This window comes from Phyllosticta capitalensis (genome assembly GCF_038381095.1).
Source record: "Phyllosticta capitalensis strain CBS 128856 chromosome Unknown BKA78scaffold_2, whole genome shotgun sequence".
In the NCBI taxonomy this organism is placed as follows: Eukaryota; Fungi; Ascomycota; class Dothideomycetes; order Botryosphaeriales; family Phyllostictaceae; genus Phyllosticta; species Phyllosticta capitalensis.
Window position 1 is genome coordinate 3,223,281 of NW_027117440.1, and position 27,556 is coordinate 3,250,836.

The following is a 27,556-nucleotide window of genomic DNA, read 5'->3' on the forward strand; positions in this document are numbered from 1 at the left end:
ATGTTTGAAGTGGTTTCGGGTGCGAGGGACGGCCCTTGGTTTCGCCATTGGCTGCGTCTACCAAAAATATGTGTGCTGTCCTATCGTCGACTGCCCTGGCGGCCGGATCACGTCCATTTCAGGGGCCCTTTGCAGAGACAACAGCCAACCACAATCGGGCTCCGTGGCGCAATGAGGGCGCGGTGATGGCGAGCTCGATGTGGAATTTCAACAATCAGCAGTCCGCACTTTTATCCAATTTAGCAGTGCGGGCGACGAAGATCAGAAGTGGGTCGTCCGGGCATCGTCCATGATCTAGGCGAGGTCGACTTGTGATGGGATTCGGCATTCGGCCCCCTGGACGATACGAAAAGGGGCGTCAGATAGGGGTGAGTATCTCCCAAGCATCGATTGGGGCCAAGCTGTATTTCTTGGATTGTATACGAGGAGCCGGGACCGGGACGTGCATCAGGCGCGGTAGTCGACGGCGAGGGGGCAGTTTGAATGTTGCGTCATAGCTGTTGTGCATACGGCGGTGAATCCAAGCCAAGATGGAAGACGAAAGGAAGGCTGCGGACCCCCGTCGAGCCGAATCGACATGGGTCACTTCAGCTTGTCTTCGTTGGTGCGGCGAGACGAAGCGCCGGCCGCTAAGGGACGCATTAGCCTGGTCAGTACATTGCGTGTTTGTTCGAAGAAATGGTACTGGTACTGATGAAATGTACAGATACTGATGAATGGCGGCGGGAATGGCGCGCATGGCTTGAAAAAGGCTTGTGTACGCCCGTCTTGCGTGCCCTTGAGCTCCCCCAGCGCCCTTCAACGTCGACGCCCGCCAAGATTTCGCCAAGAGGTCAAGGGCCAAGGCCTGTGACGCCCTCCCCGGTCTCTCTACCTTCCCTTCGTTAGCCGTCTCCGTCCAACCTGCACCTGAACCTGCACATCGTTGCCTTCTTAACTCTTCTTTTGTTCCGCTGCTCCCCCCAGCTCGACCTGCTACTTCTATCACACCCCCTCCTCCCCAGAGTCGGGTCCTTTGCTGCGCTGCTTCCTCTTTCGGACCCCAGGACCATCCGACCAGCCTCTCACTGATTGGCCCATCAAGGCCCCACGCCGCTCCTTGACCATCGCACTCCCGCCGCTTTTTACCACCACGACTTGCATCCAATATTCCTCGCTGGATGAGGCTTCATAATTAGCCATGGGCAATGAGAAGAACGTCAAATGGGTCGAGGTACTATTTTCTTCTCTCCCGTTTCGCGACAAACAATCTGACCACTCCCCAGGGTCTGCGCGGAATCGCATCCTTCAGCGTCATCATCACCCATCTTTGCCGAGCATGGTACTTTGAGGCCTTTCTCGCCGCCGATGTCGAGGGCGCGCCTCCGCGACTGCTACAAATGCCGTTTTTCCGCGTGTTGCCTCAAGGTCGCATCGGTGTCACCATTTTCGGATTCCTGACCGGATTCGTCTGCGCCCTGAAACCTCTACGCCTCGCACGCGGCGGCCAGTATGACGAGGCCCTCAGCTCCATTGCAAAGTCGGCCTTTCGACGTCTGCCTAGGCTCATTCTTCCCTCCACCATAGCCATGACAATCGCCTGGTTTTTGGCCCAAATCGGTGCCTTCAATGTCGCACACCGCACCGACCAGGTCTGGATCAGAGAGGCTAGCCCTCGCCCTGCAGAAACCATGTGGGGTGCCATTTACGATCTGTGGGAAGCATTCCGCTCTGTTTGGACAAACGGCTTCATGCCCTACGACGATCACCAGTGGGCCATGCTGCCTCTGCTCAAGGAGTCGATGCTGGCATACGTTGGGCTGAGCGCAACCATTTTCCTCAAGTACAAGTACCGCACCATTGCCTATGTCGCCATGTTCTGCTATTTCTTCCAGGACAGCCATGAGCTAGTTGGTAAGTTGAACACGTCTGGTTCGAGGCCCGTCTAACATTTCCAGAAACCTTTTACCAGCAGCTCTACTTTGCCATTATCCTCTGCGACTTTTCCCTCTCTCCCGGTGGCCAGGCCTTCTTGACCAAACACAGGACACCGCTCAATATCATGGCTCCATTCCTCGTCGTTCTCGGCCTCTACTTTGCATCGTACCCCGTCGACGGCCCCGAGTGGCTGACCTGGTCTCGCCAACTCCTCGAACTCTCCCACGCCCTTTTCCCCGAAGGCAGTGACGTGCCGCGCCGCTACACCGCTCTGGGTCTCAACATTACAGTCCTCGGACTTTTCCTCTCCTCGGGCGCCAAAGACATCCTCAGCAACAAGTATTTCATGTGGTTGGGCAAGAACAGTTTCGCCGTGTACCTGACTCACGGCACCTTGCTCCGCACGATACTTGTGTGGATGCTTTATGGTATTTCCGGCGAACCTTTTGAGGAAGTGCGCAACGAGGAGGGTGAAATCATCGGAAACTGGCTTCCTGGCCCCAGCACCCTCACCTTTTGCATTGCCATTCCCATCTGGCTGGTCGTCGTCTATACCGTGGCGCACCTGTGGACAACTTACGTCGACAGCTACTGCGCCAAGCTGACGCAGCGCCTGGAGAAGAAGGTCTTCGAAGACGGAGAAGAAAAGGGCCTGCCTCTCGTATGACTAGATGGGCAAGGCAGACCACACCCGAGTTCTGGACACCGCAGACGGTCCAGCGCACGCAATGCTATTGCAGACCCGCATGGACCACGGACCACGACCGCTCCCATACCCAACTAAACCACACGAATCCTTTGAGCGACACTGTTGATCGATCCACCTTTGCATACGACTGGCGTTTTGGGGCGTTTCGCCGCGGAACTTTCCGGGCTGATATGTTTTTCCAACCGCACTGCATGGATACAGCAAGCGAGCATCCCCGGCTGGAAGAGAAACAGCGTGGGGCGTTTTTCCAAATTTTTTGTTTTGATTTGCTGCACCAAGGGCAAAAAGACAGCTAATGTCCACTACTCCTATGGCCAAGGCTCCTTGAGATGCGCCCTAATTCTTTTAGCTGGCTTTTTACGAAGCACGCGTACCTAACCCACGCGGGAAGCGGAAACCTGCCCATTTGCACAAGGCGGGACGCGTAAGGAGCGGCACACGACGGCACAGGCACCTCGCGAGCATAAAAGGCAAAAAAAGGCACCAAGGCACCATACTCACGCAAGAAACAAGAAACGGAATGCCACGAGAGAAGTAACGACCCGAATCCCCGGAATCCGCGTTCACAGATGCAAGATGACGGGCCGGCCGTTTTTGCTCCAAGTGGTGCTTGGGTTTTTTAGACTTTTTGCTTTTGCGCTTGCGCTACTTCTGCCCTGTCGACTCCTTACTCATCCCGATACACACATGTCCTTATACCTACTTCCGCAGCCTTATTCCCCTCGGTCTCCGAGTATTGACTTCGGAGTTGGCTGTCTGGTCGCGGGTAGGGCGGCGTTCTGCGCTACCCTGGCTTTGCAGGCTTGCAGCTGCTTTTTCGCGACACTCGACCGCAATGGAACCCGACCAGCAAGCACTCTACGTCGTCCACAGACTTCTCGATTGACCACTTGGTCGAATTTGGATTTGGATTTGGCTATCCGCGAGGGTTTTGGGCAAACGTTCAATCCAAGCTCCTTTGGCGTACAGAGCGCGCGCAAAACGTTCTTGTTTTTTTGTCGATACGTCGAAAAAAAGATACCCCCCACTACTACCCCTTTACTGCCGCTCTTCCCCTCCACCCTTTCCGGCGACCGCATGATGGATTGACTGTCGGTTGCTTGGTCGTTGTACTTGTACATATTGATAGGTAGTCAGACCCGCCTGCCTGCGTTCCTCTTGCGTGTAGAAGTGCAAGGTAGCGAGGCGGCGAACGTTGGAATACTACATATGATGAGTAAATATACACTTGCATGTCGTGCCTTTGCTCTGGTGTCTCCATTAATGTCTTATTGCTTCACTTCCTTCGGCTCGTCACTTTCTAACCTAACGTACTAGGCAGCACAGGGGAATAGATGGGAACAGCTCAACTTTCTAGCTGTCCGGGTATGGAACCAAAGTGCCTGCCTGTCCACTGACAAACGTCAGATGATGACGTTACGGGAGGACAGGAACACGGAAAGGGGTAAGTAGGTGAGCACGCGACCACCTACCTCCTGAGCACGCAAGTCAACGATCAGACGTCAGTAAGATGGGACCAGGTGTGCTGTGGCTAGAGTGAGGGCTGTGCTTTGCTTACGGAAAATCTGGGGCGTTTTCTGGGGGTGGGTGGGTAGGTGGCCACAAACAAGCAGGGCGGGCGGAGCCAGCACCGGCGCTTTGCTTTGTGGTGCAGTCAGAAAGGTGGGCAGAAGGGAGCGGGTTCGGCTGACAGGGCTGGACGGGCTGGTGAAATGTGGAAACATCAAGGCTGAAGGCTGAGAGAGAAAGATGGTGGACGTGGGGGGGCAAGACAAATAGCCGGGCTAGCAATCAAGAATCATCGAAGTTGCCTCCCAGTCGATCTACGTCGCAGCTTGTTCTCCTACCTGGTGGTATGTATGCATGTATGCAAGAAAAGAAACAGGCAAACAAGTGAACAATTGACAGGAGGATTGACCGACGTACGAGCAGGGCAGTCAACACAAACGCCCGCCGCCCTGCCCAGAGCTGTCTGTCGTCCTTCCGCCACCCCGTTCGTTGCAAGACACGGTACAAGACAGGCTCGCTGTAGACTTCTCCTCCTGCCTTCCTAGAGTGGCCCAGCGCTTACCTACCTGCGCACCGGAACCTCGTTGCCTTGCCGCCCGCCCCATCCCATCCACCTACCCGCTGCAACCAACCTGCATGCAAGTCAGCGAGCGCATGCCGAGCTTCGTTCCCCTTGCCTCCGCCGAAAAGCGGCCAAGAAAAAACAAACCTCCATCTCACTCAGAGTCCCCGTCCCTCCCTTGGTCGCTCGTCATTCCTCCTCGTAGTCGCCTTCCTTGCTCCGCAGCGAGCTTCTTGGCGTCCATGTGTGTGCTTGGTTGGGGTCGGTCACGTTCGGATCCACTGTAGGTAGCTTTGGTGCCCGGCTGCAGTACGGACGGCGCGCGGCGGCCAATGGTTTCTTCACACCCACGCCGCGCCGCAGCCATCCAACAGGATTCTAGAAGGTGTTGATGGCCGGAGACGCTGGGCTTGGCTCCTCCGAATCGCTGGTTGTGCGTGGTGCACGCGGTACGACGTATCCGTATGTGGGTTTTATGCGAGCCACATCTTGGCTCCGCGTCCGTCCGTCGGTTCGTCTCTTTTGTCCACGAGTCCGTTCCCTTTCTCGCATCTCGGCAGTTGAGTGCGAGCCAGGAGCGAGCAAGGAGCGAGTAAGCCGGAGACTGAAGGTAGAAGCATGACGTCATTCTGTGCTGTTGTGAAGGGGGTTGATTTTTGGCCCCCTGATTACGGACGGATACGGGATCCCGATGGCCTGCCTATGCGGGGTTGCTGGTGACTACTGTCAGATCCTGTGGGCGAGGGAGTGAGATGAGATGAGATGCTGATACTTTGTACATCAGCGGGAGACTGGAGAGGGGAGAGGAGAGGCCCGGCCCTCAAGGGCGAAACATGAGGTAGGACGAAAACAGAAAAGGATGGATGCAACAACAATGACAAGCAAATGATTAGAGAGCAAAGACGACCAGCTGAGCGACGGTAGCCTCAACCAGAGCAAGCATTCTCCCCCAGCTCTTTCCAACACCTTTACGGAATTCCTTGACCCACCCATTTGCTCGCTCCACCATCACACACGAACGGAAGTGGCTGTCAGCCTGCCCCAGCCTTGCAGCCACTCGCACCCGTTGTGCCGTTCAATCTGAGCCCATGGCTCACACACCCGCCGGGCGATGCAACCCACGGAAGCGCGCATGGAGGTGGCTGATGTGGCACTGTGGCACAGTGTGTGGGCGCACGCATTGCATGCATGACCGAAGATGAGAAAGCGAGCAGGCACCGGAACCACTCGACTGGTGGAACGGGCAAGGTGGTATGTCGGAGCGACGGCTTCCCGGCGGCAGTTGGGTGGATTAGAAAATGTGGTGGTTTTATTGGTGGTGATGATTTGGCCGTCAATGGTGTTGCTGGTACTGTGCTTCGCGCTTTGCAGTCATCGGGCAATGCTGCCGCGACGTGACACAATCAATGCTCGGCCGAGAAGGCAGGCTCCCTGCGACAGATGCGTGACTTGTCGTGGCTTGCGGCGACGGAGCTGAAAGTCTAAACAGTCGTGGTGATGTAGTGGCTTGCTGGCGGAGACGGAGCGGAGAGGGAGTATCAGTGGGAGGTAGGGGGTGGTGCCAAGGGCGGATCAGAAATCTCCTCCCCTTGGCAGCCCGCTCCTCCGTGAAGCGTTTGGGGTTGACGACGCGTGGAGATGACGGCTTCTGGAGATAGATGAAGGCGAAAAAGTTTGGTTCTTTGAGACGCGGCAACTTTATCCAACAAACACCTCGCCTGTTCTCTCACCACCTACCGAGGAGAGCGACTTCCCCACGTGATACTCTCACTTCAAAATTATGCGGCTCTTTTCACGATGAAACCTTGTCTCTTCTTCCCATATCGAAGCGTCTGATGTTGGTTGACGATGTCAACTACCCCGTGTACTCTACCCCCGCCAGCTCCGCTAAAGTTCTCCAACCTCAACTACGGCTTCCCTCCATCATCAGATCGGCAGCCAGCAAACGCAGCAGAGAAAGGTTAAACCCGTCTCGAGACGCAGCCCATCATCCATGGCCCTGAACCGAGCCCGAGCGAGCTACCCCGCAGCGAGGGGAGAGCTGTTGAGCTGCTGCCCCACCTGGTCCCTTTCGCCGTGCCGCGGCTGTGCTGAGCCCTGCCCACCAGACAATGGTCAACCTCGTGAGGAGAAGCAGACGAGTTCGTCCATTCGGATCACGTCAGCTTGGAACGGTTGGACGCGGAAGCTTCAGTGATTGATCGATTGATTTGGCCGATTGAGTGACTGCCTGCGCACTGGACACGACTGGACTGCTTTGAAATCTTTCCATAACCCCTCCTCCCTCACGACCCACTTTCCGCGCTATCCAGACACCACCACATCACAACATCGTCACCGCGACCAAGACGACTCCGGCGCAAAAACAACACATCTGCGAGCCCCAATTCCATTTGCAGAACATCGAGCAAAGGCCCTCTGTCAGCCCTCAAACAACAACACCATGGCGCCCATCACCATCACTGTCCTGTACCCCAACGTCGAAGACGCAACCTTCAACCTCGAGTACTACCTCCAGACGCACATGCCGCTGGCCATGCAGCACTTTGGTCCGCACGGCTTGATCGGCTACCGCGTGCAAAAGTAAAATACTCTCTCCGTCCCCTGCCTCCGACACATACCCTGCTCCCCATCTCAACCCCCCTCCCCGTCCCAAAACTACATACTAGCACAAACACCCTCGCAGACTCAACCTGACCTCCTCCCACAGGCTCCTCTCCACCGCCACCGGCGACCCCGCGCCGTACAGCATCCTGTGCCTGCTCGAGTTTCCCGACCGCGCCGCCTGGGACGCTGCCGTCACGCAGTCCGCCGGCCCCGTCATGGCCGACGTGCCCAACTTCTCCAACAAGGAGCCGACCTTCTTGATTGGCGAGGGCGTTGGTGGAAACGTTGGCGTTTCCAAGATCTAATGAGTCTTCGGTTGCTTAAATGTTTGATGTGTATGCGCGGAAAGGCAAGGAAGGCAAGTAATGAGAGGTCGGATCTTGTGTATTGAGAATGGTATATACGGGTGGTTTGATTTGTGTTTGAGAAATTGACATGTTTCTGACTCTCTTGTGCGGTTCTAATATGCTTGATGCCTGCTGGATATCTAATGCTGCTGCAATGCTTCCAACGCTCCCAATGCTGAGACCATGCCAAAATATGTGCAAGTCCGTCCGGGGACCAACCGTTTAAATTCCCTACTCAGCATCCAACGCTCGTCAATTCTCTTCCAAGCCCCTAAATGTGCCGGCACCATCTCTCCATGACCCTCTCCAGCCCCGGGACACTCGGCGCAATCTCCTCCATGGCGACATCACATCTCACCATCGCCGTATCTCCCACACCACCGCCCCGAGCCGCTGCTCCGCCGCCCACAACGTTGGCGACGACAGGAATCAGCAGCTCCCACTGGACGAGACGCTCCCACTCGGCGCGCGCCACCTCACGGCCCCACACCTTCGTGCTGGAGCCACTGGCGAGCGCACCGCCAGCCGCCGACGCGATCTTGGCCGACGACGCTAGCCCTGCATACTCGGCGTAGGCCATATTGAAGTTGCACGTGTCCGTGTCGTGGATGACGTCCAGGCGCGCGGCCGCGATCAGCAACGCAAGTTGCAGGTCTGAGAGTGAAGGGAGCAGCGAGAGCTTCGAGTCGGGCGGGTGAAGAAGCAGTGTGTTGGTCAGGTTGGTGTTGGGCGCAAAGTGTGTAGGCTGCAGGGGGAATGTCGATGGCGTGAGGGATGCCGTTGGCAGGTGGAAAGTGGAGAGAGCCGAGGGGACTGACTTGTTGAGGTGGTAGTGTGGGAGTAGCTGGGAGGTCAGGAAGGTGGGTGTGGAGAAGAGCGTCTGCGAAGTGTTAGCTGCTTTACTCAACAACATTGAAAGGATGTAATCACCTCGATAGATTCGTTCCAGCGGCCAACGATTGCCTTGCCAGACGCCTCGAGCTCTCCATCGTCGACCAGCAAGGCTGACTTGCAAATCTCTTGGAAGAATGTAAAGCTCTTGGCCAGTGACAGATGCACGTATCGGTGGCTGAATCTGCTCTTGACACGCTTCTCGAGACTCTCAGATACGCCGATCCTGGTGGTCAGGCCGAGGACGGCAATGGGCGCCTTCCTCGACTGCGCAATGTCAAACAAGTTGTACAGGAGCGTCTGCCTTGGATGTGAAGCAAACAGATCAAACTCGTCCATGACAAAGACGACCGCCTTGGCTATCTCGTTGGACTCTTCGCCTGCCAATTCCGAAGGATGAGATAGTAACGCAAGCAAAGTGGCTAGCGTGTCGGCGTAGTTTTTGCCCATGCTGTCGTCTTCCATGTCCATCTCTTTGCCCAGCTGCCTCCAAATTTCCCGGAGTGCAAGTTTGTCGTCCGTGTGGATAAAGCCGCTAAGTCGGATAACGTGAAAGTCTTGCCTCTGCTCTTTTGAAATCTCCGCCAGCACCTTATTTACCAGTGCTGTCTTGCCACTTCCTCGCGCACCAATCAGGAGCATTGAGTTTCCCTCGCCGGCATTAATGGTTTGCTCTACGAGCGAATGCACCTTTTTGTACTCTTCATCAAGTCCAACCAACGGAACAGGGCGTCTGCCTGCTATCTTTTCCAAAACGAGACATTTCAACGCCGTCAAGTCTTCCAAACTAGGTTCTTTTCCTGAGTCGCGTGCAGAGGCCTTCTTTGTCGAACTCTTTCTTTTCGCGCTGGCCGATATTCCATTTTGCCGAGCTGTAACAGCCTCCACTTCCTTATCCGATTCTTCGACGAGCCCAAGAAGAGTCGATTCCTTTCTGGTTGATCCTTTCCTGGTGGATGCGGTTCGAGAGGGACTTGGCTTCACCCTTGGAGTTTGCTTTTTCGGTGTCGTTGTTGGACTTGTGACAGGTCCGTCCAACTCGTCTGAAGACCCCAAGCTGATTCCATTTGTATGCGGTTCCTCCTTGGTCGATCGCGTAGATCTGATCGAAGCATCGCCTTTGGAGGGAGTCTTTTGCGATTTCGTAGTGGGCGTTTCTTTGCCAACTTTACGCGCCGAGGACCTTTGCGCCACGCGACGTCCACTTCTAGGTGCGGATTTGGGCTCCACGTTATCCGCTTCAGGCTCATCTTCGGAGAGCAACCGTATCTTGGATGAAGTTTTTCGATCCGTCCCTCCAACATCATGACTCAGAATGTCGCCATTCGGAGAGCCATGCGATGCCTTCGACTTTGTGCCATAGGTCTTGGTTTTTGCCTTGGAGGACGCCGGGGTCTTTTTCGAAGCAGAGCTCCTGGCTTCACTCAGCAATTGCTGATTTGGAGACTCTCCAAATGCGCCATCAATATCGTCGTAAACGTCCGGGTCGTTCAAATGCCTGCCAGATCTTCTCCTTCCGCTAGGCGTCGAGGCGCTGGCTGGTCTGCCGTCGTCCTCCCTGGCGAACAAGCCACTGCGCCTTGTCGGTCGCTTCAATTGTCCAGTCCCGGATGTATCCGTAGTTGGAGAGGCTCCATTCTCGGCGACTGGGCCATTTTCTTCGGGTGGACTCAGTCTCCTCCGCTTCGAGGACCGGGAGTTGACCATGGTTGCGTGCGTCGCGGCGGGAGCGAAAGGGGGGAGGCGGCCGGGAGTAAAACAGGCGTTGACTTATGCTATCATCTTCAAGGCGCGTGGATGGCGGAAGGTGGAATTGGAAAAAGACACTCTGTCGCTCGTGAGATGTTTTGGACGCGGTTGCGGTGAAAGCTCGAGGCACAGCTCCGCGGCAGATCTGCAACAGACGCGAATCCTTGCATTCCTTCCACGTGAGAGCGTGCAACCGCGACCGGCCGCTTTACAGATTTGCCTTTCATCACTCGATGTTGACTTGTGTTAAATTTCTAGTTCAACTTTGATGAAGAACGAGTCCATGCGAAAGTTAGAAGTTGCCACCAATTGGGAACCCTTGTTAGCTCGAAAGCTACATCATCCGAGCCGACACCCCGTCACTCTCCTACACCGCGACATGCCCTGATCATGGTAAGGCTACAAGCTGCAAGTCTCACCAACAGAGTCATCACTCCGAGGAAGCGCAAAAGAAAGGAGAAGCAAGACTCCAGTGCCGAGGACCAAGCACAAACCGGAGAAGCAACCGCACCCGATGAAGCCTCGAGCTCCACCACGACAACGGTCCCTACAAAGACAGACGACGGTGGCAAGAAACCACGACGGTCCAAGAAGAACGACGGAAATGCGTCGAATCCGAACCTCCGAACTGAGCCTTCGAGCTACGTCGAATCGACGGTACCATGGCCAGAGCACTTTACAAAGCTGCAACAAGTCTACCGCGCCCTGAACCTCGTCTACACCTTTTGCTGCACACGCAAGCAATTTGCCACCACCTTGGACAACATCAAGAGCACGGTCGAGGGACATATAAAGCGGGAGCTACTCATCGATGATGTCGCACAAATCAAGGCTTTGGTGCCGCGCGCAATCAACTTTGACTATGTCGACGAAGCCATGCTGCAGGTCAACTTGATGGGGTCGGAGGACAACATGATTGGACGCAGGGCAAATGAATTCCGGATTGAAGATCCATCGGAACGAGAAAAGAAGGAAGAAGGCCGAGAGGTGCTGCTTTTCGAGTTTGTGGATGGAGACATGAAGCGGCAGGTCCAGAGCAAGAAGACAGGTGAGCCGACAAAGGTCACCAGGACTCTTAGAGGGGAGGACTTGAAGATGCCCGTCTTCAGCCAGAAACAGATGATGAATTGGATTGAAAAGCGGAATACAAAGTTCAAGTCGGCCGTCAACCAGTTCCTCAACGATTGCGCAGAGCAAGAGGTCGAACCCGTGGCCAAGCTTTTGGATGAATACATGTCCTATATCCCGATACCATCAAAAAGTCGAAGTGCCACACCAGGCCCCAGTGACAAAGCAAAATTACCAGGAAGCATACCATCGGAGCGCAAGTCAATACCGGAGATTGTAGGGGAGATCAAGTCATTGGAGTGGTACACCGGCCAGATCGTGCCGGACGGCCACCGTGTCTTTGATCCCCAGCCTCCAATCCATGGAGACTTGAAGTTTGAACTCTCGCAGAATCTCGTGAACGCAATGTACAATACGCGGAATATCACCCAGTTGTACGCTCATCAAGCGGAAGCAATCAACAACCTTTACGATGGACACAACGTCATTGTATCCACTTCGACCAGTTCCGGAAAATCCCTCATCTACCAAATTCCGGTATTGCATGAATTGGAAAAGGAACCAGACACGCGAGCGATGTACATATTCCCCACCAAAGCCTTGGCTCAGGACCAGCGACGAAGCCTCAAGGAGATGCTCCGGTATATGCCTGGTCTTCAGGATGTTCTCGTCGAGACTTTCGACGGCGACACTGCTTTTGCGGATCGAAACTACATTCGTGATGCTGCCCGCATTATCTTTACGAACCCCGACATGTTGCACATTACCATTCTTCCTCAGGAGGAAGCTTGGAGGACGTTTCTAAAGAATCTCAAGTATGTCGTGGTGGATGAGCTGCACGTCTACAACGGTCTGTTCGGATCACATGTGGCTTTCATCATGAGGAGACTTCGGAGGATATGTGCCGCAGTGGGCAACCGACATGTCAAGTTCATATCCTGCTCGGCCACGGTATCCAATCCCGAGGAGCACATGAAGACAATCTTCGGCGTGGACCAAGTCAAGCTCACCGACTTTGACGGATCACCCTCTGGAAGGAAAGAATTCCTGTGCTGGAACACGCCATTCAAAGATCCAGGAGATCCAACGTCTGGTCGAGGAGACACATTTGCTGAAGCAGCGAAGCTATTTTGCCAACTCATCCTTAGAGGCGTCCGGGTCATTGCATTCTGTCGAGTACGAAAACAGTGCGAGGCCTTGATCAGCTCTGTGAAGACGGAGCTCAACAAGCTGGAAAAGCCCGAAGTCATGAACAGAGTCATGGCATACCGAGGAGGTTACACGCCACAAGACCGTCGACAGATTGAAAAAGAGATGTTTGACGGAAAACTCGTTGGCATCGTGGCGACAAACGCTCTCGAGCTTGGTGTTGACATTGGGTCCCTCGACGCCGTTCTCACCGTTGGTTTCCCTTATACCATTGCCAATCTGCGGCAACAGAGCGGTCGTGCCGGACGCCGGAACAAGGACTCGTTGTCCGTATTGGTGGGCGACAGCTTTCCAACCGACCAGTACTTCATGCAGAACCCAGACGAGATATTTACCAAGCCGAACGCCGAGCTTCAGGTCGACCTCGACAATATGCTGTGCCTGGAAGGCCATGTCCAATGCGCTGCATATGAAATGCCAATTCGCCCTGAAGATGACGCCGTGTATTTCGGAGCGCGTCTTGCTAGCATTGCCGCCGAACGCTTGCGCAAAGACGCCCTTGGCTTCTACCACACCAACGAGCGCTTCCTTCCACGACCGTCTCAACACGTCACAATCCGAGATACGGAAGAGGAGCACTTTGCCATCATCGACACAACCAACAATCGCAACGTGGTCCTCGAAGACCTCGAAGCGTCGCGCGCGTTCTTCACCATCTATGAAGGCGGCATCTTCTTGCATCAGGGCAACACGTACCTCGTCAAGGAATTCTCGCAGGAGCAAATGATTGCCAAGGTCGAACTCGTCAAGGTAGACTGGACGACGCAACAACGCGACTACACGGACGTCGATCCCATCGAGACGGAGGTCATCCGCCGCATCCCCGGGTCTCTCTCGCGCGCCTTTTACGGGCCCATCCGCATCAAGCAAGTCGTGTTCGGCTTCTTCAAGGTGGACAAGCGGCGGCGCGTCTTGGACGCCGTGTCGGTGGACAATCCGCCCATCGTGCTGCACTCGCGCGGCATGTGGCTGGACGTGCCCAAATCGGCGCTCGGGATACTCAAGGCGCGGCGGCTCAACGTGGCCGCGGGAATTCACGCCGCAGAGCATGCGGTGCTATCTCTCATGCCCAATTTCGTCATCAGTATGCCCGACGATGTGCGCACCGAGTGCAAGAACGCCCTCAAGGAGTTCGCAGCCAAGGAGAGTTCGCGCAAACGGCCGGCGCGGCTGACGTTCTACGACGCCAAGGGCGGCAGCACCGGTGCTGGCATCAGTACCAAGGCGTTCGAGTTTGTCGATTTGCTGCTGCGCCAGGCGGCTGAGCGTCTGGCTGCGTGCCACTGCGCCGAGGGATGCCTCGAGTGCTGCTGCAGCGAGCGCTGCAAGGAGGCCAATGCCGTCATGAGCAAGGCCGGTGCCGAGGTCATTCTGCGCTGTCTGCTCAACTGGGAGATTGATGTCGAGGCGCTGCCAATGGGCCCGGAGGAGGGCGCGCCAATGGGAATAGAGACGGTCGTGCCTGCTGTAGAAGTACGGCCTGCGAAGGGTAAGAGGGTTGAGGTGGTCGAGGTCAAGAGGGAGGGTGGTAGAAAGGAGCGGGTCGTTGTTGAGACGGCAGTTGGTGAGAATGAGAGTGACGACGCGGGCGATGGCGATGCTGAGGTTGTGGTCATTAAGGATGAATCCCCTGATTGACCCATACGTACCTTGAAGACTCTCTCCCCTTTCTCTGGCGCCTGGCGTTGATGTACAGTATAGATAGAACATGAGTATTCCTGCGGTAAACGACTGGTCGTTGCGGCAGTAGAATCCACAGAATCCAGTCCTGTGCAGCTTCTCGATCTCTACAGGTTCAATGCTATTGGAGCTCTCACTCATCGCAAGTCTCTCCGCGCACACGGCGCGCTCATTACCTCAAATTGCATACGAGCCTTATTCCTGGACATCGCAGCTGCGCGGACGTCCACTGCGTATCATGCTGGAAGTGCGTCAGCGATCACGAAGTTGACGTCGTGCGCCCGCACTTGAAGAGGAAGAATGGAGGTGCTGCATACCAGCATGCAAGATATAATCCCAAAACCCCACAACACCTCCAATGCCCCTTCCCCACCCGGCCTTAAGCTGGGATAACCTAAGCCCGCTGGCGTAGTGGGAAGGGGCCGGTCGCAGTTGCCAAAAGAAAAAAAAAAGAAAAAAAAAAAAACGAACGTGAGTTCGATTCCGGCCTGCACCACTGGACGTAGTTGTATTTATACTGTACTCTATAAATCCTTCGGGATTTTGATATATCCTGCGGACTACGCGCCGCGGGTGAAGTTTTGCTCTTTTGATCTTTGGGGCAGGATGCTCCTCATGCTCTTCTGATTCTTTTGTAGCTGCTGGTGGTGGTGTTGGTATGATGGTGGTGCTCCTTGTGCTTTGTGCTTGAGCCGACGCTGAGGAACTGTGTGTGGATTAGTTTCGACATTACCGCTCAACTGGCCATCTCAAGGTAGAACGCAGCGACCGATCACTCCCTGTGCACCTCCACCACACCTTCCATTTCTACACTTGACTTGTGGTCAAGCTCACATGGAGCCCTCATAGTCGTTTCTCTTCATTTCACGTCATCTGTCGCTCTATTCACGAATTCGCAGGGAACCATCATCAAACCAAAGCGTCATTACAAACATCAAAATGGTCACCCACCGCCGACGGCCGCTCATCAAGACTTCATTCAAGACTCGGACCCTCCTGTCGAGCCAGATGTCTTCCTCGACAAGTTCTAAGGGTGAGAAGATAATGTCGTCGAGTGTGCGCGCGGGGACCCTGAATGGCCGTTGTTGAGGGATGTCACGCCCCAACAACCACAATCTGCTTTATAAAGGCAAAAGACTCCGCTCAACTTCATCTGCCTTCTCTACAGCGGTCCTCTCCTTCCTTCTAACAGACCAGCCAGAATGTTCGACTTCCCTTTCAAAAGGGTGAGCGCACCTATCCTCCCCATGACCAATACGTACTGTCGTATTCCTTCGTTCGACGAGTTCAAACACGATCTTCCGCTCTATCACCATCCCGCTGGCGCCGAGATGTCCGATGGCATTGCTGCCAGCAACAGAGAAGCACACAATGACAAGTGTGTCATTGCACGTTGGGCAGTCACATTAGCCAATCTTGCAGTCTTTGCGACACTCACATTCTTATACGTCTCCAATACAAAGCCAGCCTGGGCTGGGTACCTCACATGGTCCATCAACATCTATCTCATCATCATTCTCTTCATCAAAGACACTTTTCCGAACGACTCGCACGTCCTTCTTAAGGCCGCTGTAAACTGGTCCATCAGGCTCATTCTTTTCATGAACGGAGCCGCAGCTGTCTGGTAAGTGTTACTAGTATTTTTTATGTACTTTCTACCCAGCTAATCCCCTCTAATCAGGATCGAAGAAGAGCCGTGCCTCAGAATACCGGCCGCACTTTGACGCATGTGGACCAGTTTGACGTATGTACGTGGAGCATTCAAAACACCGAGAGGTTTTGCATGTAGATAAGGAGCATCCACTGTCGTAGTTGTAATTATAAATAATGTGCTCTATAAATCCTTCGGGATTTTGATACATCCTGCGGACTACGCGCCGCGGGTGAAGTTTTGCTCTTTTGCCCTCTGCCCTCTTCTTCCCCTGCCCCTCTTCTGATTCTTTTGTGGCTGCTGGTGCTGGTGGTGGTGGTGATGTTCCTTTTGCTTTGCGCTTATGTCCATGGCCATCAGGATGCGAGTGCGGGTAAGGAGATTCCGGACATTTCCTGCGGGAGACGTTCAGGAGCTGTACGGATATGTGTACTGACTTGGGACAAAATCCGAATCCACCTTCGAATCTTGAAAATTTTCAAATTCCACCCTGTACTTCAGAATCCACCTCATTTAAAGAAAGACCCCAAGAATTCAGGTCCAAATATCATCCTACGAAGCATTAAGCCCAAAAGCTTTCATGGGTCTATTTGGGCGATGAAGAAGTATGGCTAGTAGAAATAGGGACCTGGAGACTCTCTGAAGCACTGCCTCTCCTCAGCGGTTTTGGGTGAGAGGTGGGTCTTGAAGCCTGAATGTGGATTTTGAGAACTTGCCAGATTTGAAGACGGGGTTTGGTTTTATCCCGACTGGTTTTGGGAGACAGCTTATGGCGGCTTGCGGGCAGGGTGTAGGCTGAATCGGCGGCATCGAAATCCTATGCCGAATGCCCTTTACGGCCCAAGCTCGTTGGCTAGGTAGGGAAATAGAAAAACAGCCCAGACGGTAGCGACATTGCCACTTGACTGGCCACCTCAACATGTAAGTACGCGGAAGTCAGACCGCAGCGACCGCTCCTTCCTCGTGGCTTGAATGCTCCCTACATGCGCACATCTCAACTTAGTCCAAGGCGAGTTCTCGAATCACCGAATCCAGTTTCATCGTCCAAGTGCTCCCTAGTCCTCCGCCAACCGCAAACTTGGTCAACACCGCAACGTTGGGGAGAAGATCAAAGCACAACAACGCAAGTGTACGCTAGGCTACCAGATGTTGCCGTGTGCTTCTGGTATAAGACGGCTGCTTCTCTTTTCTGCTCTCGCTCGATTCACAAGTCACAATCATCATCATACCAAAGCATTGCTCCCGACATCAAAATGGTCACCCGTCGACGCCCGCTCATCAAAGCTTCCGTTCATGACCCGGACACTCCCGTCAAACCAGATATCCCCCTCGACAAACCCGCCCAAGCCTCGCACACCCGCGTCAAGCCAGCTGCCTTACTCGACAAACGAGACCAACTGAGGCTCGCCCTCGCCATGCTCAACTTGCTCCTGTTTTCCCTCGATCTGGCCACCACGGCAGAATGGATCCATTTTGGCTGCGCAGTCTCGAGTCTGATTTTGCAACAACTCGACGAGCGCTTCGAAGCCGGCGAGCATGGAGGTGTCAGGCTTGCGTACACCGTCACGCGGGACCTCCTTTTCCTTTCGCTCGTTTTTAAGCCGACGAGGTAAGCAATTCAGTGCACAAACTGGACGACATGCCCTTGCTGACCTGTCTTACCAACTGAACAGTAGCGGTCAACCACAGCTCGAGCATACTACTACCTCCCAAACGCCAGCCCCGACGTCTCCAAAAGTGGCTAAGATTAGTCACCTTGCGCAAGTCCTTGAGAAACTCGCAAACAAAGTTGTGGCAAATCAGAGCATGCCGCTGCCGCACTCTACTCATACCACTTCTCAACTTCTTTCATCCCCAACTTCTCCAAAGGTGGCTGAGGCCAGTCACCTCGCGCAATTCCTTGAGCAACTCGCAAAAAATATTGTGGCGAAACAGAGCATCCGGCTGCCGCACTCTGCTCATACCACTTCTCAAGTTCTTTCGTCACCGACTTCGACGCCGATACCGTTTGCAGACCGCCCCGTTGCTCTCTGTCGACACGACTGGTATGGCCAAAGGTTTCGGCAGCTCTGTTCGTCGGCCGACCCCGTCGCGTGCATGAAGCTTTTGAAAGACCTCTGCCGCGTAAAACCCGCCATGAATGGCTACAGGACGGAGACGGGGGGATAGATGCTTTGAAGAGACAGGTGGGAGGTGTGTGCAAGAGGCGAGACTGGTTTTGGCTTGAGTTGTTGGCAATGATGACGACATTCGCTCACTCCCCCCCTTTTGTCCACTGGTGGTAGTGTTGGCGGTTAGGCAGGAGTACAGATTGGTTCGAATTTTCCTCTGTTTGGGTAGTCTGGTTCCATTCATTACAATGCATTCAGTAATGAGCAATTGCAAACTGACCGGGTCGTGTGATGCAACGGACAGCAACACTGCGGACTGACCACTGGCGCTTGCGTTACCTTTGACATGGTCATTTCAGCATCTGGTCAGAGGCAGAACCGGACTTACTGATTGTCTGATGAGCATTAAAATCACCGAGAGGTTACGCGTGTAGTCTGGGAGCATTCAAGAGCGCGTCATCTCCGCCGTCTCCCTCAGCACCCTCTCTGTCATCTCGACACTCAACCCCAAGTAATTCTCCGGATCACACAGCCTCTCCGCCTCTTCCTTGCTCAAACCCACCCTCCCATCCTCAACCAACACCTCCGCCAACGGCCGGGCCTCCTCGCGCGCCTTTGCACACAGCTCGTACACCAAATCATGCGCAACCTGCCTCCCCATCCTCTCCGCAACGCCCATCATGACGGCCTCGCTGACCACGCCGCCAGCCGTGATCTCCAAATTGTGCGCCATGGCATCTGGTCTTACCTCGAGGCCCGCCAACATGTCGGCCGTATGCCGCAGCGCAGCGTGCGCCAGACAGCACAGCTGGGGCAGGACGATCCACTCGACCTCCCAGGGGCCAGTGCTGCGCTCATGATCCGCAACGACGGCGCCCAGCAGCGCGGAGCTCAGCTGGCGCGCCGTCGCCGCGCACGCGGCCACGTACGCGCTGCCGATCGGGTTGCGCTTCTGCGGCATGGTGCTGCTGGAGCCGCGCTCGGGGCCGTACGGCTCGCGCACCTCGTCGATTTCCGTCTGCATGAGCAGCGAGACGTCGGTGGCGAATTTGGCGCATGTGCTGCTCAGCAGCGCGAGGAACGACCCGGCTTCGGCGATGTTGTCGCGCTCGGTGTGCCATGCGATTTGCGGGACGGTGAGGGAGAGGGCGGCTGCGAGACGTGATTGGCAGTTGAGTGCGAGAGCTGATGGGAGCGTCGCCAGCGTGCCGGCTGCGCCGCTGAATTCGAGGAGGAAGATGCGGGATTGGAGGGAGCAGAGGCGTGTACGGTGGCGTGCGAAGGTGGAGAGGAGCCGTGCCAGTTTGAAGCCGAGGGTTTGCGGGACGGCTTGCTGGAGGTTTGAGCGTGCGGCCATGGGCGTGTGTTTGTGTTTTTCGGCCAGTGTCCGTAGGTGGTTGACGATGGTGTCGAGGGATGAAGAGACCAGTGCAAATGTATCGCGGAGCTGGAGTGATGTTGCTGTATCTGTGACGTCTTGCGTAGTTGCGCCCCAATGCGCCCATCCTCCTAGATTCTTCCCCGGTGCCGACTCATTCGCCATCTTCACGAGCTGCTTGACGACTGGTAGGACTGGGTACCCAATGCGCTCCGTCTGCGTTCTCAGCTCATCCCAATCATAAAGCTCCAAGCGGCAGTGGGCGCATATAGCAGCCGCCGCTTCCTCGGGGATCTGAAGTGGCTTAGTGACTGAATTTGGAGAGTAAAGATCGGACTCACTATTCCCAGATCCGCCTGCACTTTGGCGAGGCTGGCTTCGAAGTCGAGGTAGTATTTTGTTCGTGTCTTGTCGGACCATATGGCGGCGCATTCAGGGGTTGAGAGGATGTTGCCGAAGATGACGGAGTCGGTCACTGAAGTCATTATGGGTAAATTTTGTGATTGACACAGGCGGTTCTTTGAAGGTTGAGGGCGAAGGTCGAAAACTAGTTGAATCTCTGATCAAAAAATGGACGGGTGTATGGCGGACTTGAAGTTGCAAGATTGCTTCAAGTCTTCTTCAAGGGCAAAAAGCTTTTTGGGGAAGTGTCTTCAGACATCAAGGCCTGACTCAGAGGTTCAAGTTACCGGGATCTAATTTCGTGGATTTGCTGCTGTTTGTCTATTTAGAAAAGGCGGTGATGTGATGTTGTCGGATGCGGGGAAGCTCTAGTGTGATGCATGACGTAACGCCCCAAGACCAACGATCCAGGAGGCAGGAGCATTCAGACTTACCAGGTGAATGACCGCAAGGGGAACTACCCATGAGCGAAGAATCAGAGTCGAGTTGATATGGCTTTGAGAATATCTAAGAATCTCAAATTAGCAGCCTGCTCGACAAAGTATTAGTACCGTATAAAAGGAACAATGGCACCAGACTGTGTTTGTTGGAGATCATTCATGAATTGAGGGGAGAATCTGTATTACCGCCTACAGACACAGGCGACAACGGCCAGTTGTACATCTTCCGCCCAGCTGGCGCATCCAGTCTGGCGAGCGGTTCTTCTATCCACGCATCGGCCGTTCATCTCCCCAGAGCCAAAGCAACAAAGTCAAAAGGAAAACAGACATGATACAAGATTAAGCCAAACATATCCCGGACAGACATTTCCCATCCCGTTACTCCACCGCCGCCCGAGAAGGTAAAAGTCAAGTAGAATTCCCTCCTTTTGCAGTCCTCCGCAGTTCGAAAACTGGCGGATGAGTTGAGTGAAGAGAAATTTTCATTGCTGAAGCATGAGCAGGATCGCTTGTACAGAAAAGAGGAGGCTAAGAGGAGGAGGGGGAGAGGCGGGGAAAAGAGGTGGAGGGGGTGGATATTCTACATGACGACACCGGCCTGTTGCGAAATCGCCAAAAGCCCTGTCCCAATATGCATGAGCAACATCGCTTTTTTCTCGACACACAAAAACAAAGAAGATGAGAGAAGGTGGAAAAGAGCAAATCTAAATCAAAGAAGCGTTTACTGCTTCTTCTCACCCTCCTCGCCCTCAGGCTTCTGCTCGCCCTGCTGCTGCTGCTCGCTGCGGGCCTTGTGCATCTGGTCGAACAGGGTCAGGGAGGCAGCCTGGAGCTCGTCGGTCTTCTCCTTGAGCTCCTGAGCGGTGGCGGTGCCCTCCCCGGCCTGGGACTTGCTGACGAACTCACGGAGAGAGTCAATCTTCTCGCGGATCTTGCCAGCCTCGGTCTTGTCAAGACGGTCCTCAAACTCCTTGAGGGCCTTCTCGGTGTCATTCACGACGGAGTCGGCGCGGTTGGCAGCCTCGATGGCGGCCTTGCGCTCCTTGTCCTGCTCACCGTAGCGCTCGGCGTCAGAGACCATGTTGTTGATCTCCTCGTCGGAGAGACCGGAGCCAGAGGCAATGGTGATGGACTGGTCCTTGTTGGTGGACTTGTCCTTGGCGTGGACGTGGACGATCGAGTCCGCGTCAATGTCGAAGGTGACCTCGATCTGGGGGACACCACGGTGCGCCGGGGGGATACCAACGAGCTGGAAGTTGCCGAGGAGCTTGTTGTCACGGACAAGCTCACGCTCACCCTGGTAGACCTTGATCTCAACAGCAGACTGGAAGTCGGCAGCGGTGGAGAAGATCTGGGACTTCTTGGTGGGGATGGTGGTGTTGCGGTTGATCAGACGGGTGAAGACACCACCAAGGGTCTCGATACCGAGGGACAGAGGAGTAACGTCGAGCAGCAGAACGTCGGTGACCTCACCGGAGAGGACGGCACCCTGGATGGCAGCACCAATGGCAACAGCCTCGTCAGGGTTGACGGACTTGGCGGGGTCGCGGCCGAATATGCTCTTGACGGACTCGGTGACCTTGGGCATACGGGTCATACCACCAACGAGGATGACATCCTGGATGGCCTTGGCCTCGAGACCGGCGTCCTTGAGGGCCTTGCGGACGGGCTCAACGGTGCGGCTGATCAGGGGGTCGACGAGACCCTCGAGCTGAGCGCGGGTGAGCTTGGAGTTGATGTGCTTGGGGCCAGAGGCGTCGGCAGTGATGAAGGGCAGGTTAATCTCGGTGGAGAGCGACGAGGAAAGTTCAATCTTGGCCTTTTCGGCGGCCTCACGGATACGCTGGATGGCCATGCGGTCACCGGAGAGCTCGATACCCTGCTCCTTCTTGAACTGCTGGACGAGGTGGCGGACGAGGGTAATGTCAAAGTCCTCACCACCAAGGTGGGTGTCACCGTTGGTGGACTTGACCTCGAAAACACCGTTCTGGATCTCGAGGATGGAGATATCGAAAGTACCTCCACCAAGATCGTAGACAGCAATGACCTTGTCCTGCTCCTTCTCAAGACCGTAGGCAAGAGCGGCAGCGGTGGGCTCGTTGACAACACGAAGGACGTTAAGACCGGCAATCTGACCGGCATCCTTGGTGGCCTGGCGCTGAGAGTCGTTGAAGTAGGCGGGGACGGTGACAACGGCGTTCTTGACGTTCTTTCCCATGTAGGACTCGGCAGTCTCCTTCATCTTGCCCAGAACGAAACCACCGACCTGCGAGGGAGAGTACTTTTGACCCTGAGCCTCGAGCCATGCGTCGCCGTTGGTGTGCTGAACAATCTTGTAGGGAACCTGGGCAATGTCACGCTGGACCTCAGGGTCGGTGAACTTGCGGCCGATGAGACGCTTGGTAGCGAAGAGGGTGTTCTCGGGGTTGACGACAGCCTGGCGCTTGGCGGCGATACCAACCAGACGCTCGCCGTCCTTGGTGAAACCAACGACGGAGGGAGTGGTGCGGGTACCTGGCGGAGAGTGTGAGCGACTTTCAATTGAAGAGTTGAGGAGTAGTCATGATCACCTTCAGCGTTCTCGATGATGCGCGGCTGCTTGCCCTCCATGACGGCGACGGCGGAGTTGGTGGTTCCCAGGTCAATACCAATGACCTGGCCCTTCACCTTCTCGGTCGACTCCTCGGCATACCGTCTCACGAACGAAGAACCGAAGGGGGCCTTTGCGATGGGAGAGGCGCGGCTGAGGGCAGAGGCCCTGGGGAGGAACTGCGGCCAAAGTCAGCATGGTGGTTTGTCGCGTGGCGAGCGCAAAGACTCTAACTTACTGATCTGGACAGCCTCTGGGACAACATCTTGTGGAAATTCGCCTCAACAATTGGATAGTCGCAGCGAAGCGATTCTAATCGAAGACGAAGCGCGGGTGGAGAGGGATTGAGCGGGTGGGATGGGGTATAAAGTGATGATGAAACGGGATGGAAGGCGTCGAAAGGAAAAAGTTGATCGGTAGAAGAGCTTCGAATGACGGCGGAGCACGGGCCACGTCGTCGGCAAGCCGGAGCGCACTGGCGCCACTCGCTGTGTCCGCTGCTCCCTCACTGTGCCACAACCATCGAGAAGACAGCCAGAGGGGGACACAATTTAGAAAAAATAAAAAAATCACACTCTCGCAGGTTCGCATACACTCCAGCACCATCTACGTGAATTCCCCCAGAGCCCCCACGCCCACGTGAGTGTCGACAGTAGCTCCATCCAACTGCTCGATCGCGCCGATGAGAGAGAGCCAGAGCTTCCAGTCTCACTCACCTCCGGCTTCAACCCATCCATCTTCCTCCTACACTACACTTTCTCGACACTTTCCTCCCCTCTTGTCCTAAATCCTCCTCCTTTTCTCCACACTCCAACTTCTTTTGTCTTACCCCCTCTCCCTCACCCCTCGATCCCCCCGATTTCACTCGACGCTGCCGTCCCGTCCCTCTACTTGCCCCAGGTGACGTATGAGGTGCGCTGCTGGTCGCCGCCGCTCCAGGCCAGTCGCGCCAGTTGGACATGACAGTCTGCAAATGTTACACGGCCCTCTCTGAGCCATCCACTTCGCATCATGGCCGTTGACGCCTTCCTGTAAGCTCTTGCTCCTCCACATTCGTCCTCGCAGCCTTCTGTTTGCTGATCCCGCCCTCTCCGCAGCTTTCGCGACGCAGACTCCCTTGTCCTCCCGCAAAAGTCCTTCTACCCCGTCTCTATACCTGTCGCCCACTACCAGCTGCGTCACTACACTAGCTGCAGCACCCTCAACGGCAACGACGTACTGTTTTACGCCAGCGGTCCCGATGTCTACGCCCTGAATACTGCCACTCGTAAACGAACCCACATTGCGATGCTCCCATTCGAGACAAGATGCACTGCCTCCGGCCATGGTTGGCTTTGCCTCGGCGGCGAGGATGAAGGCCACTTTGCCGCCATCAAGCTCGAAGGAGCCAACTCTACCGCCGCCGATGTAGACACCCTGTTGCCCATCCACTTTGGCAGTCGCCGCTCCGCCCGCCCCCAGGGCCCGTTCCTTGAAACAATAGGGGGAGAGATTGTAAACTCCATATCAATACACAAACTGCCTGGTGAACGTGGCGCCGAGGACGAAGCGGTCGCTGTGCTCACCAACAACGACAAGACGGTCCGCGTGTACAGTTTAACCCGTGGAAAGGAGGATGCTGTGTTGGATCTTCCGTTTGCAATGAACCACGCATCGATATCTCCCGATGGAAATTACATGGTTGCTGTAGGGGACTACCATCAGGCCTACTTCTTTCAGCGCACCAAGCAACGGCAAGCGTTGCCAGGCAAATTGAATCCCCGGGTGGTCTCGACGCCGCCAGGTTGGACCAACATTTGCGTCGCCCAGCTCCATGTGCCGCCGTCTTTGAGTACCACTGGTTACTTCACGACAGCGTGGTCTCCTTCGGGGCACTTGTGCGCTGTCGGCTCAGAGTGTGGCTACATCACCGTCTTTGACGTCGACTTGGTCAAGAAGTGTTCCTACGGAGAAGATGCAATCGTCCAAGTCATCCGCTCAACCAGGCCTGACACTTCGTCTGGTCCAGGTGCCGTCCGCACCATGTGCTTTGCGCCTCAGCCATGGGACCTTCTCATATGGAGTGAGGATCAAGGTATCGTCTGTGTTTCCGACCTTAGGACTGGTCTCTTGACGAGGCAGGCCTTGAAACTGGAGCCAAAAGAAGAAGGGCTTGATAAGATCGAGGCTCCCCTGACCGATTTCGAGTCGGCCATGGCGAGCGACAATGATTCCAGTGGATACTCCTCAAACCCACAGGAAATGTTGGAAGAGATTGAAAGAAGAATCCAGCAGCGACTGGCTTCCTGGGACGACGATGCGGCCGGCATTTGGACAGCGCTTGAGGGGAGCGGGACTGACCGCTCGAGACTGTACGAGTCGGATGAGCAGCAGCGCCGAACTCGCCGGCCTCTGCCTCGCGGGGCAGCAAGACGAGCTCCTGTCCCTCGCGCGGAAGATGACATTACTTCTTCTACAGAAGAGAATAACAATTCCTCGGCAGAAGACAGCCGTACATCTTCTGCGGAGCCTAGCTCTCCAGCTGCCGAGCGAGGAGCACCAGGCCAGGGGAGATCTTCTTCTGGCGGACGCACCGTCAACGACTACCACGTCCAGCTTCAAGAGCTAGAAAGAGCCAATCGGCTTCGGCTACGTCTGGCGCGGGCAGAAGCTAATGGCGAAGTAGATCCTGAGCACGAGGCGATTGTGCGAATAATAGAGGAGCTTACGCGCCGCAGCACAGGGCGCCCCTCAGGAATCGGATCAGATTCTCCACGGTCTATCGACACAGCTAGAGACCATCAGACACAGCGCGTGTCAGGTACTCGGACCACCGATCAGAGTCTTTTGTTTCTTGAGGATGCTGGAATATACGCTGGACCCTCTGCACGACAAAACCGAGCCGCTGGCTCGAGCGACAGACTTGAAAGCGACTTCACAGCACAAGAAAGCAGCATCCTGGATGCGTTGACCCGTCGCAATCGGGAGTTGCAGCGCATTGCCTCCATCCCGCGCAGCATAAATTACCCCTACACCTCGGACTCGGCAAATCGAAACGATCCCTCTAGCGAAGACTTCCCGGCTTTAGGAAGCAGCAGCAGTGGGCTGATCAGGTCTACCAACCGCCACGAAAACATCATCAACGAATTACACCGAGAGCTTCTCCGTGACAGTGACCCAGACACGCAAGGAAATCACACACGACAGAGTTCGGCGGAAACACGCAACAATGGAAGAACCGGCAGCAACAGTAGGCTCAGCGCACTAGCCAACAACTCCGGCAGTGGTAGCGGCAATGGCAGCAGCAACCCCTCTTCAACCGATGCATGGCGCACGATTGAAGCGGCCATGTCACGCAGCCCGGCCCCTCCAAGTTCTCGTCCTTCAGCCACTGGACAATCGGCGCTGCGGCAGCCAGATTTGTTGCTCGAGATGAGTCGACTCCGCCAGCTGGCGCGGGCACGCGAGCGCATACGTAGCATGCAAAACAACATGCAAGTCGACGAGTACGGAATTCGGGTTGGATTACTGAGGCGCGGCGGTACGGGTGGACGGTACAATCCTACGTTCGGCGTCCGCACCGCGGGCTTGGCTATGAGCTCTGACGGAAGGAAACTCTTTGCGGGGACGGAGGAGGGCATATTCGAGTTCGAGATTGATGTCAGGAATCGCAAGGCCTGGGGGGCTATACAGCCCAGGTAAATGGCCGATGGTGGGCGATCATGGATGGTACGGGCGACAAGTTCCTTTTCTCCGCCGCCTTTATCTCTTCTCTTCTCTTTCGCTGGCGTCCTTTTTCAAAACTGCGTGTTATATCCCTCCCAGCATTTTCCTTCGAGTCGTTGCAAGTACACCGCGTTTTTCACGTCGGATGGGCCGGGTTGGCTTTTGTTTTCTTCGAGCGGTATATAAACAGCTACCAGCGTCTTTTCTACATTTATGGCTTTGTCTCTTGTATGGTACGAAAATTGCAACCGTCTAAAATTTGTTCTCTCCCAGGCAATTCTAAAAACCTCGACTTGAATTCGCTGTGGCTCTACCTGTCTTGACATTTTTCCGGTCTCCTGTTCTGAGAGCAAATGGATCTAGGCGTTCTGGGGGAAGAGTTTGCATATGTGAGAAAGAAGGGCTTAACATGCAAATCCATCTACTGCCCTCCTTCCACTTGCCACCACACACAGATGGCAGTGTTTTGCCTTGCTAAGAAGAAGGCGGTGATTCCAGCTAGACACCCACCAGGACTTGTGGCAGCTGGACCCTGAGACACAGGTGGCTGAATGAACAAGTGACATTTCAGTAGTACCACGTTGCGACTTTGTGACAGCCAAGGAAATGGAAATTGAAAACAACAGGAATAGTTGATTGAATTCGAGGAATTGTAGGGAGGTGTAGACGTCGGGTACCTGTAGCGTTGTAGTCGGAACAGGTCATGCCCAATAGTAATGCCGGTGTTATCGCTGAGTTTTGCGGCGCGATAGGGCCAGCACTTTTTGGCGGGCGAGCAGCGAGCGACTTCGGAGACAGGCCATCTGACGCCATCGCAGACAAATGAGTCGCGCGAACCAGAACCCCACGATTTGCTCCACCGCTCAGACGACTGGAGCCAATTGCCGCCTTCTGCGTACCTGCAGCGTCCTCTTCTCCCCCGACAAGATCCTCGATTCTTTCTTCCAAATTCACGACACGAACACCTCCTTTCCAGCATCCCCTCCGCCCCTCCCTACGACACGCCTTACGACAACACCCTGCGGACTCCG

At 55.2% G+C, this 27,556-nt stretch overlaps 9 protein-coding genes across 9 annotated transcripts; 6 read left to right on the forward strand and 3 right to left on the reverse strand.

The window, feature by feature from the left end:
- The first annotated feature begins 960 nt into the window (after positions 1-960).
- Positions 961-2,616, forward strand: BKA78DRAFT_88795 (acyltransferase 3). Its single transcript, XM_066893913.1, has 3 exons — positions 961-1,213; positions 1,266-1,893; positions 1,938-2,616. The coding sequence occupies exons 1-3, from the start codon at positions 1,181-1,183 to the stop codon at positions 2,582-2,584; spliced, it is 1,308 nt and encodes a 435-aa protein (XP_066748429.1). The 5' UTR covers positions 961-1,180; the 3' UTR covers positions 2,585-2,616.
- Positions 2,617-3,011: 395 nt separating this feature from the next.
- On the forward strand, positions 3,012-3,922 carry BKA78DRAFT_88713 (uncharacterized protein). Its single transcript, XM_066893912.1, has one exon. It carries the CDS (start codon positions 3,203-3,205, stop codon positions 3,713-3,715), a length of 513 nt encoding a protein of 170 aa, XP_066748430.1. The 5' UTR covers positions 3,012-3,202; the 3' UTR covers positions 3,716-3,922.
- A 3,218-nt stretch (positions 3,923-7,140) lies between these two features.
- On the forward strand, positions 7,141-7,609 carry BKA78DRAFT_293069 (uncharacterized protein; the record flags this gene model as incomplete). The annotated part of the gene is made up of 2 exons (XM_066886152.1): positions 7,141-7,280; positions 7,408-7,609. The coding sequence occupies 2 exons, from the start codon at positions 7,141-7,143 to the stop codon at positions 7,607-7,609; spliced, it is 342 nt and encodes a 113-aa protein (XP_066748431.1).
- A 313-nt stretch (positions 7,610-7,922) lies between these two features.
- Positions 7,923-10,249, reverse strand: BKA78DRAFT_350398 (origin recognition complex subunit 4 C-terminus-domain-containing protein; the record flags this gene model as incomplete). Its single annotated transcript, XM_066890985.1, has 2 exons — positions 7,923-8,531; positions 8,582-10,249. 2 exons carry the CDS (start codon positions 10,247-10,249, stop codon positions 7,923-7,925), a joined length of 2,277 nt encoding a protein of 758 aa, XP_066748432.1.
- Positions 10,250-10,525: 276 nt separating this feature from the next.
- On the forward strand, positions 10,526-14,467 carry BKA78DRAFT_307365 (uncharacterized protein). The gene has a single exon (XM_066887853.1). It carries the CDS (start codon positions 10,682-10,684, stop codon positions 14,204-14,206), a length of 3,525 nt encoding a protein of 1,174 aa, XP_066748433.1. The 5' UTR covers positions 10,526-10,681; the 3' UTR covers positions 14,207-14,467.
- Positions 14,468-15,450: 983 nt separating this feature from the next.
- Positions 15,451-15,915, forward strand: BKA78DRAFT_293072 (uncharacterized protein; the record flags this gene model as incomplete). Its single annotated transcript, XM_066886153.1, has 2 exons — positions 15,451-15,872; positions 15,912-15,915. 2 exons carry the CDS (start codon positions 15,451-15,453, stop codon positions 15,913-15,915), a joined length of 426 nt encoding a protein of 141 aa, XP_066748434.1.
- Positions 15,916-18,455: 2,540 nt separating this feature from the next.
- On the reverse strand, positions 18,456-19,873 carry BKA78DRAFT_293074 (L-Aspartase-like protein; the record flags this gene model as incomplete). The annotated part of the gene is made up of 2 exons (XM_066886154.1): positions 18,456-19,682; positions 19,730-19,873. 2 exons carry the CDS (start codon positions 19,871-19,873, stop codon positions 18,456-18,458), a joined length of 1,371 nt encoding a protein of 456 aa, XP_066748435.1.
- Positions 19,874-20,951: 1,078 nt separating this feature from the next.
- Positions 20,952-23,085, reverse strand: BKA78DRAFT_246364 (mitochondrial heat shock protein-like protein; the record flags this gene model as incomplete). Its single annotated transcript, XM_066884209.1, has 3 exons — positions 20,952-22,744; positions 22,801-22,999; positions 23,059-23,085. The coding sequence occupies 3 exons, from the start codon at positions 23,083-23,085 to the stop codon at positions 20,952-20,954; spliced, it is 2,019 nt and encodes a 672-aa protein (XP_066748436.1).
- A 746-nt stretch (positions 23,086-23,831) lies between these two features.
- BKA78DRAFT_330157 (WD40-repeat-containing domain protein) lies at positions 23,832-26,501 on the forward strand (the record flags this gene model as incomplete). Its single annotated transcript, XM_066889737.1, has 5 exons — positions 23,832-23,851; positions 23,918-25,006; positions 25,059-25,171; positions 25,741-26,274; positions 26,299-26,501. 5 exons carry the CDS (start codon positions 23,832-23,834, stop codon positions 26,499-26,501), a joined length of 1,959 nt encoding a protein of 652 aa, XP_066748437.1.
- Positions 26,502-27,556: the final 1,055 nt, after the last annotated feature.

What these genes read in the sequence shown, in the direction of transcription:
- BKA78DRAFT_88713 (XM_066893912.1), top strand. Translation starts at nt 3,203, where the DNA reads ATGACGGGCCGGCCGTTTTTGCTCCAAGTGGTGCTTGGGTTTTTTAGA.
- BKA78DRAFT_307365 (XM_066887853.1), top strand. Translation starts at nt 10,682, where the DNA reads ATGGTAAGGCTACAAGCTGCAAGTCTCACCAACAGAGTCATCACTCCG.
- BKA78DRAFT_88795 (XM_066893913.1), top strand. Translation starts at nt 1,181, where the DNA reads ATGGGCAATGAGAAGAACGTCAAATGGGTCGAG. An exon ending in AGAACGTCAAATGGGTCGAG is followed by an intron (nt 1,214 to 1,265) that starts GTACTATTTTCT and finishes ACCACTCCCCAG; the next exon opens with GGTCTGCGCGGAATCGCATC. An exon ending in GGACAGCCATGAGCTAGTTG is followed by an intron (nt 1,894 to 1,937) that starts GTAAGTTGAACA and finishes TAACATTTCCAG; the next exon opens with AAACCTTTTACCAGCAGCTC.